This window comes from Anas acuta, chromosome 1 (genome assembly GCF_963932015.1).
Source record: "Anas acuta chromosome 1, bAnaAcu1.1, whole genome shotgun sequence".
NCBI lineage: Eukaryota > Metazoa > Chordata > Aves > Anseriformes > Anatidae > Anas > Anas acuta.
This window is the reverse complement of record NC_088979.1, coordinates 69605085-69618069: the sequence shown is the minus strand read 5'-3', so window position 1 is coordinate 69618069 and position 12985 is coordinate 69605085. Positions and strand designations below refer to the sequence as shown.

At 45.3% G+C, this 12985-nt stretch overlaps 1 protein-coding gene across 3 annotated transcripts in view; it reads right to left on the bottom strand.

Moving 5' to 3' along the window:
- Positions 1–12985, bottom strand: part of JADE3 (jade family PHD finger 3) — a 54794-nt gene that overhangs the window by 27638 nt on the left and 14171 nt on the right. The window contains exons 2-4 of one of the 3 annotated variants that reach the window (XM_068681596.1): positions 12608–12660; positions 2325–2384; positions 1185–1267 (exon numbers count right to left, since the gene is read on the bottom strand). In XM_068681596.1, coding sequence (XP_068537697.1) covers positions 1185–1267; positions 2325–2373 — 132 coding nt within the window. In that variant the 5' untranslated portion in view covers positions 2374–2384; positions 12608–12660. Of the gene's footprint in view, positions 1–1184; positions 1268–2324; positions 2385–4029; positions 4428–12607; positions 12661–12985 lie in introns of those variants that run through there. The other 2 variants (XM_068681604.1, XM_068681601.1) reach the window with 2 other exon arrangements.

Here is a 12985-nt window from a genome sequence, read left to right as displayed (position 1 = left end):
CTTTACCTTCTTGGTGGCTGTAAACAAACATTATAAAGCTAGCTCTGGCCAATTTGGGTTGTGTGGAAACATTCACACAAGATTCCCTTTTCGGAATGAATCAGCGTGTTGTGTTCAAACAACTCATGATAAAAATTAAGCTTCCAAAGAAAGGACACGCTCTGAAACCTTGCTCCTACCAAACCAAATTCGTCTGGGAAGCAGCATTCAGAAAAGGCAGCACGAAGCACGTTTGCAGAATAGCTTCTGCTCTACGAACACAACCTTTATATTTATGCAGCCTCCCACAGTAGCATCTAAGCAGCTAAAAAGCTGCTGTTATGGTACTAAAAATTACTTCTGGGACATAACTCTGGGTTTTAAATTCTACAGAAGCAAAGTGTGTTGTTTTGTCAGTCTTTTTCTCCTCGGTAACCTCGGGCATCAACAGTCATACCAGCACGCTGAAGGATGCATTTGGAGGGGACGTGACAGCAAGCAAGGGGAATTAACTGCAAGAAACATTTTCCCGTTTGCAGTTGTTATCTGACTTCAGCCCTTGAGAAAGCAGGCACCAAATCTGGAGGAAGAGGCAGACAACAAAATCCTCCCGAAAAAGGGCAATCGGTGGCGATGGTTGCTAGGGTGGATCTGAGCACTGCAGTGCACACGAGTGCTGAAGGAAAAAGGACTGGAGTGGTGAACACCGATCCAGCGACAGTGGTGATAGGAGTAACGGGTAGGGACGGCAATTAAAATCCTTGCTAAAGGTAACCACAAGAGTGAGAAAGTGGCAGATGATGATTAAGCACTGTTCATACGTAACCTGCCCAGTGGGGTGTTCCTGTTTCATCCTAGAGCAGAAAGAAGGCAGCCTGCCCATACACACACACACACACCAACCACTTCCTTCGCTCTCAAATCACAGATCCATCCCAGCTTTTTCAATTTCAAAAAGACACGATATTTCAGGGGAATAAAGCACCACAAGGTACCGTCTGCAAAGCCATAAGTCATTTTGGGACATCAGACACCGGAGCTCCTGCATTACTCACAGGGTGAGGAAAAACAGTGTCACGGAGCATCTGACAGGTAACAAACTAACGCGCTGGCACCGGTTCAAAGCTCGCTATTTCAAGCCTTAGAAACTTGAAAAACACATGACAAAAACCTACCCGTAACCAATCTTTAACCTTGGCTCTTACCTCAGCAGGTTTCTTTTGTTCATTTGCTGGTGTTTTTGACTTGCTCCTGTATTTAGAACAAGACGAGAAGGAAGTGGAAGGACCTGTTAAGAAAAAGAAAAGAAATAAGAAACAGAACCATTACAGCTTGCTTCAATTCATTTAATTGCTCGGTGAAACACAAGGCACTCCAATCTCCTGAATTATGATCGTTCTTGACAAGATGTGGGCAAAAAGCTCTTCTGCAGTCTGTAGGCTTGATTACAGCTCCTCCTGTTCCACTTGTTCTTTGTAAAACCACAGCGCACCGCGTTTATGGGTACATTCTGCTCTGCCCGACACAAGTGTGAGTAAACAGAGACAAGCATGCAGACCACTCTCCCTCATTTCCTTCCTAGCAGAAGTGGAAGGAGGAGCACAACTGAGGACAGAGCTTGCAAGTGCTAGAAAAACAAAGTGAAAAAAAAAATAGCAACGATACTAAAGGGTGCTGATGAGAGAGGCAGGAAAGTACAGTGTGATGTCTAGACGTTCCTGGGCACGGTGCTAGTTCAGTACATGGCTGAGTCGTAACGAATGTGGCCACGAATCCTGGTTGCACACAGCATGGTTAGATGGGCACGGGCTCCAGGAAGCAAACAGACCCTGCCACGCAGAGATGCTTTGTGGGCACATGAGGAAGGTGCAACCTCAGCCAGACATGTGCCAAGGAACTCTTAAAACAGAGCTTCACTGACTTGTCTACCAGGCCACGGTGTAGATGAACCAGTGTCAGATACTGCAACACATAAAGGCTTGGACTAAAGGCTGAGAGTCTGTACCGCGTGAGACAGCAGGACTTTTGTATGGCACTAGCCATAGGAAAGCTTCCTCTGGGCAGCAAAACTTCTCTTGAATTACAGATTTATTTTTCGCAGCTCTGAAAGGGAAAGGCACACAAATTTCTCCTCAAACGCTACGCAGGCTTAACATCCCCCCAAGGTTTACAGGACCCTTCGCCTGCTTTTCCTCCCATAACAGGGCTCAGAACACAGAAGGCGAGAAGAAATCAAGCAAGAAACATTGTTTTAATTATGGGAGGTGAAACAGTTTGCCCTCAAACCACAGAAGGAAACCACAAGGGGGTGACAGACCAAAGAAAAACTAGCACAGGCTACTTACTCTCATTGTCTGAACTGTCACTGGTGCTCAGATGCCTGTGGCGTTTCATCCTGACGCATCCTACGGAGAGAAACAGAGTTGGTGGCGACCATCAGAAGAGGACAGGCCCCAACTCGCAGGACCCAGCACCCCAAAGGCAGGAGTACCCCAAAAGGAGAGCTGACGGGTGTGAAACTGCAGCAGCCAGTGCCCTCCAGCCCCATTGGTGAGCAGAGCTGCAGTACGGCCAGGCGTGGGTGCAAAACGCAGCTCACATGCAAGGGGAGGAAAACCAAGCCCAAAATGAAGCGAAAGGCAGATGTTAAAGGAGAATAATTCCCCAAAATGGTGAGCGACGGCACTGAAATCACCCCGTCACAACTTGGGGGACCCAAGAGCTTGGCTCTGGGAGGCCTGACAAGCCACGGAGGGTATCAGTGAGGATCTGCGCCTCTTAAACAAAACCCAACCCCACGCTGCTTAAAGGGAAGAAAAAGGAAAGCGCAGCTAAATAGCCCGCTTGTTAAAGCCTGCACATTAGTTACTGTACAATGGGTCTTGAGATTATCCAAAGACCGGGGGATAAACAGGATTTCCGGATAAGAAAAGCCTATCCAAAGGCTTTGAAGAGATTGCGACCCAACTGTTTGCAGCAGAATTGTTTAATTTAGTGGAAATTTTCAGCAGCCTTTATCTTAAGAGCATGAGTTTGATCGGCGCATTTAGATACAGTAATCAAAGTTTAAAACTATCCTTTGATCTATCTTTTATAGAAAGCCATTGCCCACGCTGCTGGAAGCCGAAGAGGGAAACGACGCATGCATTTGTCAGCTGGGTCTATGCACAGCACCTCCGAGTCAGATATTTAACCGGGGGGTCCGCGGTTAACGGGATGGGGCATCGCAAGGCAGCACGTGCAGCACTTTAATAGCCTTAAATCACCTACAGAGTCCCACCAGGAAACAGCTTAATTCACGTTAATTCCCCTTCTCAGCGCCCAAGCAGGCTGGGGAAGCAAGGCAGCCACAGCGCACAGGAAGAGCTGGGTTAAAAAGAGGACCCACAGCGCTGCGGGGTTTCGCTTCCACCGCTCGCTGTGCAGGCAGCGGGCAGGTCAGAGACTGCAAAGCTCTCCTGGGCAAACGCTGCCTGACGTGGCCCAGAGGAGCTGTTCTTTGGACGTGCTTTGGTGGCACCAGGCTTGAAATTAAGCTCTAGGTAATGAGGGATGAAGACGGCCACTTCTGTCTTGCCAGCTCCAGCAGTTTAAAGGCTCCAGGCAGGAGCAGCTCAAATGGCATTGCCCGTGCCATCCCCTTCTCTGCCAGCAGCCTCCAGCTCTGAACAGCCTAGTTGCCAGAGCTTCGGGCACGTTACGGGACCTTGGGACGTGCTGAGAGGATGCAGGTAGGTGTGCACAGCAGCACTCCCCATTGCCACTGCTTAGCAAGAAACGTGAGCGCTCCATTCTTACGTGCGGATGAATTTTTGAACAGCTGTTAAAAGGTGCTGAAAGCTTATGGCAGGAGACTCTCATCTTTTATAGTCTACATAAACACACGCAGCAATAAAACCTCTTCACTCCGTCTTAAAGACAGGCGGCGCCCAGTGAAAGCGGGGTTAGACACGGGGCCGAGACGTGGCCGGGAACGCCTGGGCACCCCAGGGAGGAGAGCAGAGGGAGGAGGTGGCTGCTTCGGGGGCAGAAACAAGCAACAAAACCAACCTGAGAATAGGAAGCACACCTCTGCCAACCACTCCACAGCAAGGGAAACACGTCTGGGGAAGTTGCACTTGGGCAGTGGATTTGTAGCAGCTCAGGCAGGAGATTTACACCTCCGCCAGAGCAGAGAGAGGCAGCACAACCAGTCACCCGGGGTAAGAGCCCCGCACAGCAGGAACACCGTGATCCAGCCTGATTATTTTTGGGGCAACATTAACCCCAGTAACTGCAAACAGAGCTACAGCACATCATGGGAGCTGCTCCCAGGAGGATGGGTTATGAAGAGGATCCACGTGCTCCATGCTCTCTGTAGGTCCCCGCTGGGAGCAGGACTCAGCATCCTCGTGCCTCGCCTCTGCTGCTCACGGGACAGCCTCCGTCACCGCGCCCTGACCACGTGCCTCAGGAGTGAATGAAGGAAAGAGTGAATCACCAGGAAAGGATCAAATGTGAAGGTGAGCAGTAAGATCAGCCATGTGCCAGTGCCCTTTCCCAACCACAGAACACCGGTTACAATGAATGGCACGCCAAAGACAGAACAAAAAATATCTTTACACGCAAAATGAAAAATCATTTTAAATTTTTTTCATAATGTATAAGAGATACCTTTTTTCACAGAATAGTTCAAAAATAATTTAGAAGACTGCCTCAAGTAGATGCTGCTATAAAGAAGAAAGAGATGAGAAGAGATGAGCTGTCATTAAGAACACGATGGAAATCCCATACAGTGAGCAGCAAAAGCCATCAGCCTCTCTCCAGATCGCTTTATCTTCTCTCTGGCATTTTGCATGTTTGCCTGTGGAACTTTTGGTCTGGATCTTGAGAATTTACTTCCAGTAGTTCCCAGGCACAAGCTAAGAAACATGAGTGTAAAGCAACTGAGAAATTAAATTCTGTAGCACAAAGGAGGTAAGTGGCTCCAAAAAATCCCATCCCAACCATACACCTCATTTCTCAGCCACCAAGTAATAACTCTCACTACCCTGGAAGGAAGTAGGGGTGCTTTGGTGACGGACTCCAAATGTGCTCAAGCCTTATGGCCAAGCATGGATCACCTTAGAAACAAGCACTAAAAATGGGAAGATAACATGCCTAGATATAAAGCTCTTTTCTTTTCTTTTTTTTTTTTTTTATATATATCAACAGAAGGACTAACAGATGATGGATCACTTCTACGACAACAAATACAAATTCCAAAGATGCTCACCGTCAGGGATCTTTTGAATGAAAACTAAAACACAAGAGCGACGTTGAGAAACCACCACACAGCAAGCAAAGAGGCGCTCGACTCTCCAGGCAACTACTGCAGTGGAACATTTTCTGGAATCGTTTTTAATCCAGTTTCCAGGACGGTTCCTGGACTTGCACCATGCTCCACAGCGGCCGAGCCTCTTCTCCCTTGTGCAGTCAGGGCTGGACACGCATCCCTAATCCATCCCCAACAGCTACGGAGAAGGGCCACAACTCCAGACAAGAGGAATTAGCAAAGCTGAAGACACCCTCCTCCCTGGCGTCACCTCACGACATGAACCCCAGTATTTCCCAAGACACAGCTGCTCGCTTCTGCCACCACTCTCTCAGGAGGAGAGGAAAATCAGCATGGCACTGACTAGCAGCACTTCCCCTTTCTGAAAAAGCTGGTTACTGCACAGCTCTCAAGGAAATCAGTCAAGCAGTAGATGTAAATGGCCGACAGTTACAATTTCAGCGCCCCAAGTACCTGCAGAAACACCAGCAGCAAACCCTTCTCCCTTTTCAGTTTGCGTCAGAGCAAACTGCATTTATTCACCAAATAAAGCACCGAGTTTATCCTCTTGTCCTGACACATCTCTCAGCATCACGCAGCAGTAGCAGAGGCAGCAGGAAGAAGGATGAGGTATCACTGAGCCCAAACTCACACGGCACATTACGCGAGAGACACCAGAGGCAAGCACACAAAATGAATCCTTCAATCCATACGGGATTTCAGAACAACACAGAACCTCCAGGGAATAACAGTGCTTCCTTCCTGGCTTCACTCTGTCAAACAGAAGGGTTCAGCACATAGGCGAGAGGTTCAGTACCTGTGGAGAGCTGTACGGAAGGAAGAGGAAACCGAGAAATTCAATGAGCTGCGACGCGAACACACACGAGAGCGGTGAGATTTTATTTCTTTGCATTTTAAAATAGACCGAGCAAAACGGAACTGGCCGCGCTTCTAAGGAAACTTTCAAGTGGGATGAAAAACAACCTGCTTTCTCTGTCTTGTTAAAAAGAAAAACAGCGTCTGTGTACGTACAGCAAATGACAAGCTACGTGCAACCCTCAGACTCAACCTGTGGACTTAATATTGCTCGACTACGCACAAAAAAAATGCAGAGGCAGTAGGTAGAAGTCTTCAAGCCTCCAAAATGTGGTTTATGTAACTGTTAAATTTAGATTAGGAAGCAAATTATCTTGAAAGGTCTCCAGGAAATGTAGTACAGTAAAACCATTTAAATAGGTCAAATTTCATAGTCAACTGCCAAGGAAATTACGAAATATGAGTAGAGTTAATACAACCTTTCAAATAACTAGAGGAAGAGAGATCACTCGTGTTTGGGTTTTTTATTATTATTTTTTAATATCCTATCCAATCTCACAAAAAAGGCTATATAAACTGGAGGAAAAAAAAAGCACCTACTCAGAACTTGGGCTGGCAATTATTTGCCGCAATGAGAAAGTTTGAAAGGTTAAACAATTCAGAGGGAAGGCAGCTCAGGAAAGAAGTAACGCTGCTTCTTTGTTTCTCTCTAACCTGAGAATTACACAGCTTAGTAACGTGCCCCTAGCCCTGATGGTCACCGAGCCGTGTGAGTACAGATGGAGGGCGAGTGGTGGCATCACCTCCTGCCACATGGCCAGCAAAGAGCTGAAACCATCCCCGGACAGATGTGTTGCTAGCAAGGCACGCGGCCCCGAGACCACCCGTGCAGGAGCTCCCCAAGAGGCGGGGAGAAATCAAATCCTGCTCTCTTCTCTGCTTTCTTCACACACGGGAAGGAAAGCACAGCCTGATTTTCATCCCTCTGAAGAAAGCCGCGTGCGTTGGCCTGCATGCAGCCAGCCAGGTGGGCTGGGCAGGCACTGACATATTCCTGCCCATTGAGCACTCACACCTTTAGCACGAACACCCTGAAGACGACACGGATCCGAGCAGAACCCGTTCCAAGGAACAGACAGCGTCAGAGGGATGAAAATTCAAGCAAGTACATGAGCGTGCACGTGGCTGCACTCCCCTCGGCTCCAGCCCCTGCTGCACACAGTACCACTTGTGCACCGACTTGCGAAACAGCAGAACTACTGTTTTCCCTAAAACATCAGCTGGGACTTGGGCGAAAAAGGTGATTTCCTCCAAAATAGTGTATTGAATTTGAGTTAAAACCTGTTTGCAATACTAAAGAAAGAAGTGGTGCATTTTTTGCTGCCCAAGGGAAGGCTCCTCACCTCCCCTCCACCCAGTGCTGCCGGGGGCCAAAAATTTAGGGCACAGCCTCAAGGTAGGAAACACAGGTAGGGGACTGGGTGCTATCAGCAAAGAATGCAGAAATATACGCACTATTTGGGATTAAGAAAAACCTGTTTTTTCCATCGACATCATAGACAACAATTCTCACACGCTGCAAGATTCTTAAAATAATCCGGTAATTTTTTTGTACTTGCTAATAAAAAATTAAAGTAGGTTTCGCCGCTCTTGTTTTGTTTTTCTAAATCTCAAGCGATAAAAGCACTGACAGTAACCTGCATTAAATATTTTATCTGTTTTGACTCGTTTATTTCTTGCTATAATGCTTTAAAGAGGCTAACTGCTTTGCTGCAAAGTTTTGCATTGCTAACAAAACCTAATGGATTGCGAAGAAGGCAGAAAACATAAAGATGTGCCTTTATATCCTATTCAAAGGATGAGAGAAAGCAACGACACATTTTCCTATTAGGAAACATTAATTTGACCATTTCTTTCCTCATCTGACAAGAAATGGTTTTCATTTACAAGTTCAAAATAAACAATCTGGATGCTTAAGTTTTCCTAATAAAAAACGGCACCAAGGGGATCATTAGATACAATTACAGAGAATGTCCTGTCACAGCCAGCACTCAAAATATTTGGAATATCTCAGTGTTCAACCAAAGAGCTGGAATCCTACTATATTTTCTTCTATTTCACTTTATGACACGTTTATGTGCAGTTATTAGTTCTCTATGTCAAAACATGAAAACAAAAACTTAAAGGAGTTGTTAGCACACTTTTTGGTGTAAAAAATGTTTATAAAGACAACAAACTTTGTCTTAATATCCGCTAAACTCAAATTACATTTAATGGCCAGACAACTAATTTAACGTTATGTGCTCCAAGCTGTAATACGCAAGGCACCAAAGACGTTTCAGTCAGATTTAAACAGATTTATGGAAACATGATTAACCTTCTAGGCTCATATAAATCACCCATATAAATCTCAAGTGGGAGACGACAGCAGGGAGATGTGCTGCCACATCTTTATTCACAGGTGAGAGCCCAGGACACGCTGCAGCCGCTGCACACCTCCTGGTAGGGAGATGCCCCAAACTGAACACAGAGCTCAGGATGCAGCCTCAGCAGTGCCAGGAGTGGGACAGCCACCCCCCTTGCCAAGCTGGCCACGCTGTTTCTGATGCAGAACAGGATGCTGGTGGCCTTCTTGGCCACCTGGGCACACTGCTGGCTCACATTCAGCCAGCTGCCAACCATCACTCCCAGGTCCTTCTCTGCCAGGCAGCTTTCCAGCCACTCTGCCCCCAGCCTGTAGCGCTGCTTGGGGTTGTTGTGCCCCAGGTGCAGGACCCGGGGCTGAGCCTTGCTGAATGCCATGGAGTTGGACACAGACCACAGATCCAGCCCAGGGAATGCCACTGGTGACAGGCCACCAACTGGACTGAGCTCCATGCTTCATGACCCTGTGAGCCCAGACATCCAGCCAATTCTTCACCTAGTGAACAATGTACCTGGCTAAGCCCCGAGCAGCCAATTTCTCCAGAAACCCATGCAAAAGCACCAAACTGCTTGCTTACTTTACTAAAATCCAGGTAAACAACATTCGCAGCCTTTCCCTCACCTGCTAAGCAGGTCACCTTGTCCTAGAAGGAGGTGAGGTTAGTCAGGCAGGACCTGCCCTTCACAAACCCACGCTGGCTGTTCCTGATCACCCGACTGTCCTTCATCTGCCACGTGACGGCACTCGGGATAATCTGCTCCGTAACCTCCCCTGGCACCGGGGTCAGACTGACAGGCCTGTAACTGCCTGGGTTCTCCTTCCTGCCCTTCCTCTTGCTGTCTGGTTTCAACTGCTGCACCCACAGAGCCAGATGGAAAAGCCTTTGTGGATGAGCAACACTAATAGATCACTCATTTTTCCTAAGAGCTAGGGAGTGTCTCCTCCCTCCCTTTGGCACCGCTGGAGAAAAAGTATTTGCAGAACACAAAGCTCCAGCTGCATGGGGAGCGTGCCATGGCTGTAGGAGAAGGGATGGAAGAGTGAGGCTGCCAGGCTGAGAAAAGAGGGTGCAGAGCAGGAAAAAGCTGCCACAAGCGGTAAAGAACAGCAAGCAGGATGAGGAGATGACTGCTCCTCATGGCCCCAAAGGCCAAGGGCACACGGTTACGAGACAAACTTAAAACAGAAGCCATTAAAAGCAAAAAAAGTAATTTTTACACAATTGCTATGGGATGCTGCAGGGGTTGAGGAGTAAACAGACTGAAGAGAATTAGGCAAAGGGATGACAAGGGCTATAAAACACAATGTGTCAGCATCAACCTGCCATCCCCACAATCCCAAAGTCAAAAATTTACAAGAAACAAAGCATGCTCTAGAGCTTTACAATGGTTTCCTTCCCTAGATGCCCACTGTTGACCATTATCAGGTATAGTAACTGGTCTAAATCCCTAATGGATCACTTCTGTGAGCTGGATTATTATTTGTTTTTAGCATTAAATGGATTGGTTCCCAACCTGATCTCTCTGGACTAGAGGTGAGATAAGTGGTTTATAGGACCATGGTAAATACTGAAATGAGTGTATTTGTCAGATAAAATTTTGACTACAAACAGCACTACAATACGATTCTGATAGCTGCTGCCCTAGCTGAGTGTGTTAACCACTGCTTGCTGAAGAGAGCTACTTTGGTCAAAATGATTAAGTAAAAGTTTGGGTCACATCGAGTATGTCAGTGTTTGTTTTTAAGGCAGATTTAATAAACATTTTATACAAATAGAGTCTATATGCACCTTAGCGTACTATCCATCCAGGACTTTCTTTTGGAGAACACAAAAGAATGGAAGGAAAAGCAAATAGCATCCTGGAATAACACAAAACTTATGTGTATACGTGCATGGATATATACGCATGCACACACACACACACAAAAGTACGTATATGTGTGTAGCTATATAAACTGTTGTGCATCCCAAATCCATGCAAAGAACAGTCTCTGCCTTACCTTATTGCCTCTGGAGGTTCTGCCTTGTATACATTCAACACTTCAGCTTTAAAATCACCATCAGGAATTGTTAAATTCACTCGTGAAACCTGCACAACTTCCATATAGCTATCAAAGAACTGTTTTAGGAAAACAGCTGCTTTGAAATCTGTTACTCTGGTATTTCTTATCGTTCTTAGTATCTGCCACGCAGTAACAGAGATGCACCTATTTATTTCTATTCTGAAAGTCATGAGTACCTGACAGAAATACCTACGGACACACGTAGTTGCAACAAGCCTTTACTCCATTTTCCAGGTTGTGCAGTGAAGCTTGCGCAGTTAAGAGAACAATAAAAAGGATGTGCTGCAAGGAGTTAAAAATGGCTGGGTCAACTCTAAGCTGAAGGAGATGCACACAGAAGTCTGTTAATTATTCCTCTTCTCCCCCACCCCCCAGCTTTTACTCTACAGAGATGTGATCCCTTCAGTAACAACATTTCCAATCCCACGTCTGAAGTTTAAGAACCCACTACACTTCAATTTCCTTCCATGTTTCCAAGTCTGGATAACTAGCACGGTGTTCTGTGAGTTCCTACAGGTTTATCAACTCAAACCTTTCCCAGATACACATCCAAAGCTGTTATGCCTCTCTCCTCACCCAGAGGGAAGTAACCCAAAGCCACAGCCAGAATTTTGTTGTCCTGTGTTTGAATTCTGTAAGATAACCTCTTAAAAATCTAACTGAAAATCTGAACTAGTCAGAAAAAAAGTAGCCAAATTTAAAGATTTATTTGTTTAATAAAGGATAATAGTGATCTCATCTGAGTCATTAATTTAATTAGTTAAATCTGTTCAACATCACATTGAACACGATTTTCAACTGCAAGGGCAAAACACATTACATTTTAGCCCTGCTAACAATACGGAATCAGGTGGGAGGAGAGAAGGAGTTTGCTTTTGTGTGTAGAAGAATTGCTAGCTCCTCTCCCCTTGAAGACAAAGGGATGGTACAAGAGTAGTCAAGGCCAAAGCTCTATCTGCAGCAAGTCAGTGGGTTATGCACAACAGCAGCCACACTCACGTGTTCAGAGCCCACCTGGAATCTGTAGATCTGGTCTCTGACCTTTGAAAACTAGAAAAAACACTTTTTTCTTTTTTTTAAACAGTCAAAGCAGAAGCAAGCTTTGAACTAAAAGTCTTGAAACTGAGACGACTGCATCATCTCTCTTTGCCCCTCCTTATAATCTTTGATAGCCAGCCAAATGGCTCAGCTTAGCTTCACTTTCCACATCAGTCCAAAAGTAGGATAAGTAATAAAACTTGCATCAGAAGAGGGGTTTATAATCACATTAGAGACATGCAACAGAGACCAGCTACCTCGGTTCACTGGGCAGCTTGAACAAGGCTTCATAATGAGGTACAGGTGTTGGCACTAATTAGGAATACCCAGCTCGCTGCTGACATCAGCCCTCAAAGCAGTGACTGCACTTTAATCCTTTCAGCCACATAAAAGAAAAGCAGAGAGTGGGCAGACAAAAAAAAAAAAAGTCTCTGAAAAAGCCCATGCAGAGGATAGAAATATTTTTGCTTATTTAAGGGGAAAGAAAAAAAAAAGAGGTGCCACGAAACTGCGGGAAGTCTGCTGTAAAGTATCCAAACACGTAAAAGAGCCTAAATCTTCCACATAACTGGACTTTCTGCTTTTAGGAAGGGTATCACAGCATACACAATGTGTATTCACCAAAACTATCAAAATTCATACCCAGAAAAAAAAGCACAGAATAAAAAGCAGTAGAATCAGCACATGTCACTCCAATATTTACACTTTTTTTTTTCGCCGTAAGCCTACCAACTTCCAAGTATTACAGGGTACATCACAACAGATTTTAACTGAAATTATTACAAGGACTTCTGCAAGCTGGAATCTCATTGTTAACAGCTTCTTTTATGACTTCCTCTCTTTTAAAAGACTTTATATTCCTTTAAAATCCACAAAGCTTTCATTTAAAAGGTGGTATCTGAATGCTGAAGGTATATAGGCTCAATTTACACATTGTAAACACCAACACACACATTTTTTGTTTTTTAAATATCAGTTCCTCCTTCACTTACATGCCAGGTCACGAGGTAGATGTTTTCGCTTCAGCTGATGACATCACAAGCTCCTAAAAAATGAAAGGAGTGCTATTTAGGGAGTAGGAGTGACATCAGGCATTGCACGTTTGAGCTACAATTTCATTTTTGGCAAGTAAGTGAAGGGCATGTTATGTTTTTACTGCAATTTAAAAAAAAAAAAAGTACTAACATAACATAAATCAAAGCCTTAAATTCCCTGATTCTCACTCAGTGTGTATATAGAAGAACACATCAACTGTATGTACACATCCTACAATATGAAAACACAAAGTGCTACAGCGAAAAGTAAATTCATAAACACGATCTTAAAAGTCAGCTTTGCCATTCTCTTAGCACAATCAGGAATTGCCTTTA